At 43.1% G+C, this 2,500-nt stretch overlaps 1 protein-coding gene across 9 annotated transcripts in view; it reads right to left on the minus strand.

Annotated features, from left to right (window-relative positions):
* LOC143293444 (endothelin-converting enzyme homolog) overlaps positions 1–2,500 on the minus strand; it is a 96,667-nt gene that overhangs the window by 83,212 nt on the left and 10,955 nt on the right. For all 9 annotated transcript variants that reach the window (XM_076604310.1, XM_076604308.1, XM_076604309.1 and 6 more), the window contains one exon: positions 2,224–2,500. This exon is cut by the window's right edge. In XM_076604310.1, the coding sequence (XP_076460425.1) occupies positions 2,224–2,279 (56 nt within the window). In that variant the 5' untranslated portion in view covers positions 2,280–2,500. The remainder of the gene's footprint in view (positions 1–2,223) is intronic.

Below are 2,500 nucleotides of genomic sequence, written 5' to 3' on the forward strand. Positions count from 1 at the left end.
AGAACCACAAACAGCCAGACAGCCAGCCAGAACCACAAACAGACAGCCAGACAGAACCACAACCAGCCAGACAGAACCACAAACAGACAGCCAGCCAGAACCACAAACAGACAGCCAGACAGAACCACAAACAGACAGCCAGACAGAACCACAAACAGACAACCAGACAGAACCACAAACAGACAGCCAGACAGAACCACAACCAGACAGCCAGACAGAACCACAAACAGACAGCCAGACAGAACCACAAACAGACAGCCAGACAGAACCACAAACAGACAACCAGACAGAACCACAAACAGACAGACAGACAGAACCACAAACAGACAGCCAGCCAGAACCACAAACAGACAGCCAGACACAACCACAAACAGACAACCAGACAGAACCACAAACAGACAACCAGACACAACCACAAACAGACAGCCAGCCAGAACCACAAACAGACAGCCAGACAGAACCACAACCAACCAGACAGAACCACAACCAGACAACCAGACAGAACCACAAACAGACAGAACCACAAACAGACAGCCAGACACACACACACACACACACAAACAGACAATCACAATCAGACACACCCACAAACAGACAACCAGACACACCCACAAACAGACAATCACAATCAGACACAACCGCACAACCAGACACAACCGGAAACAGACAATCACAACCAGACACAACCGCACAACCAGACACAACCGGAAACAGACAATCACAACCAGACACAACCAGAAACAGACAATCACAACCAGACACAACCACAACCAGACAATCAGACAGAACCACAGACAGCCAGACACACACACACACAAACAGACAATCACAATCAGACACACCCACAAACAGACAATCAGACACACCCACAAACAGACAACCAGACACACTCACAAACAGACAATCACAACCAGACACAACCGCACAACCAGACACAACCGCAAACAGACAACCAGACAGAACCACAAACAGACAACCATGCACAACCGCAAACAGACAATCAGACACAACCGACAATCAGACACAACCGCAAACAGACAATCACAACCATACACAACCGCAAGCAGACAACCAGATAGATAATTGGAACATAAACTGAATGTCACAGACGCAGACAGAATATATATATATATATATATATATATATATATATATATATATATATATATATATATAGATAGATAGATAGATAGATAGATAGATAGATAGATAGATAGATAATGACCTTTTTTTTTGTAACGAAACACATTACACGAGAGAGAGAGAAGAGAGAGAGAGAGAGAGAGAGAGAGAGAGAGAGAGAGAAGAAAACACTGTGGTAACAGCTGTTTGCTTCTCTGTTCATTTGTTTTCTGTGCGAATGATACATCTATAGATTGGTAGTCGTTGGAAGCATATTAGAGAGCACACACAACACACAGTACAGTACAGTACAGTACAGTATTACACAGTTCCGCACAGAACAGTGCTTTACAATACAGTGCAGTAAGGCACAGTACAGTACAATACAGTACAGCACAGTACAGTACAGTTTCAGTTTCAGTTTCTGTAGCTCAAGGAGGCGTCACTGCGTTCGGACAAATCCATATACGCTACACCACATCTGCCAAGCAGATGCCTGACCAGCAGCGTAACCCAACGCGCTTAGTCAGGCCTTGAGAAAAAAAAAGGTGAATAAATAATAGATAAATACCAAAAAAAAAAATTACTACTACCACTACTAATAATATGTATAAGGCGCAAAAACGTGATGAAGTCAACTATAAGCGTACATAAATAAATAAATAAATAAATATTAATTAAAATACAGTACAGCTTTAGATTAGTAGTTATTAGAAGCACATCAGTCCAGGATATGGAAAACAGTACACTACAGTATAGCACAGTACAGTGCAGTACAGCACACAACATTACACTATACTACACTACACTACATACGCTGTAGTGCTATGCTTTGTAATCCGATGTAACAGAAACAAAAACGATACGACACGATACGATACGATACGATAGGGAGCGGCGTGATATAATGCCAACGCAATTCAATAATTACAATACAATACACCCCACAACACAACACCACACCACACCGCATATTACAAAACGACACACCAAGACATAAATTCCATTACAACACATAAAAATAAAAAGAGAAAGTGAAAACTCCATCTCACACACACAACACACACCAGAAAGAACCACCAGCAGAAAATTGATACTCACATCGCATCCACATCCGACTCCAAGGCATCAGGATCAGACGGAAAAGCCGCCGCCATCACTGTGAGGCATTACCCACGTGTTTCACGTGCCTCTCTCTGTCTCTCTTTCACACACACACACACACGAACACCTGGTCGCTTTCACTGAGGTAGCGCTGTCCAAGGAGAAGAACAAGATGAATACTTTGGCACTTCGGAAAAGTGTAGACACTCACTCACTGCCTCAGTCTCCTCCTCCTCCTCCTCCTCTTCTTCTTCTCCTTCTTCGTCTTCTCTGT

This window comes from Babylonia areolata, chromosome 19 (assembly GCF_041734735.1).
Source record: "Babylonia areolata isolate BAREFJ2019XMU chromosome 19, ASM4173473v1, whole genome shotgun sequence".
Classification (NCBI taxonomy): domain Eukaryota; kingdom Metazoa; phylum Mollusca; class Gastropoda; order Neogastropoda; family Buccinidae; genus Babylonia; species Babylonia areolata.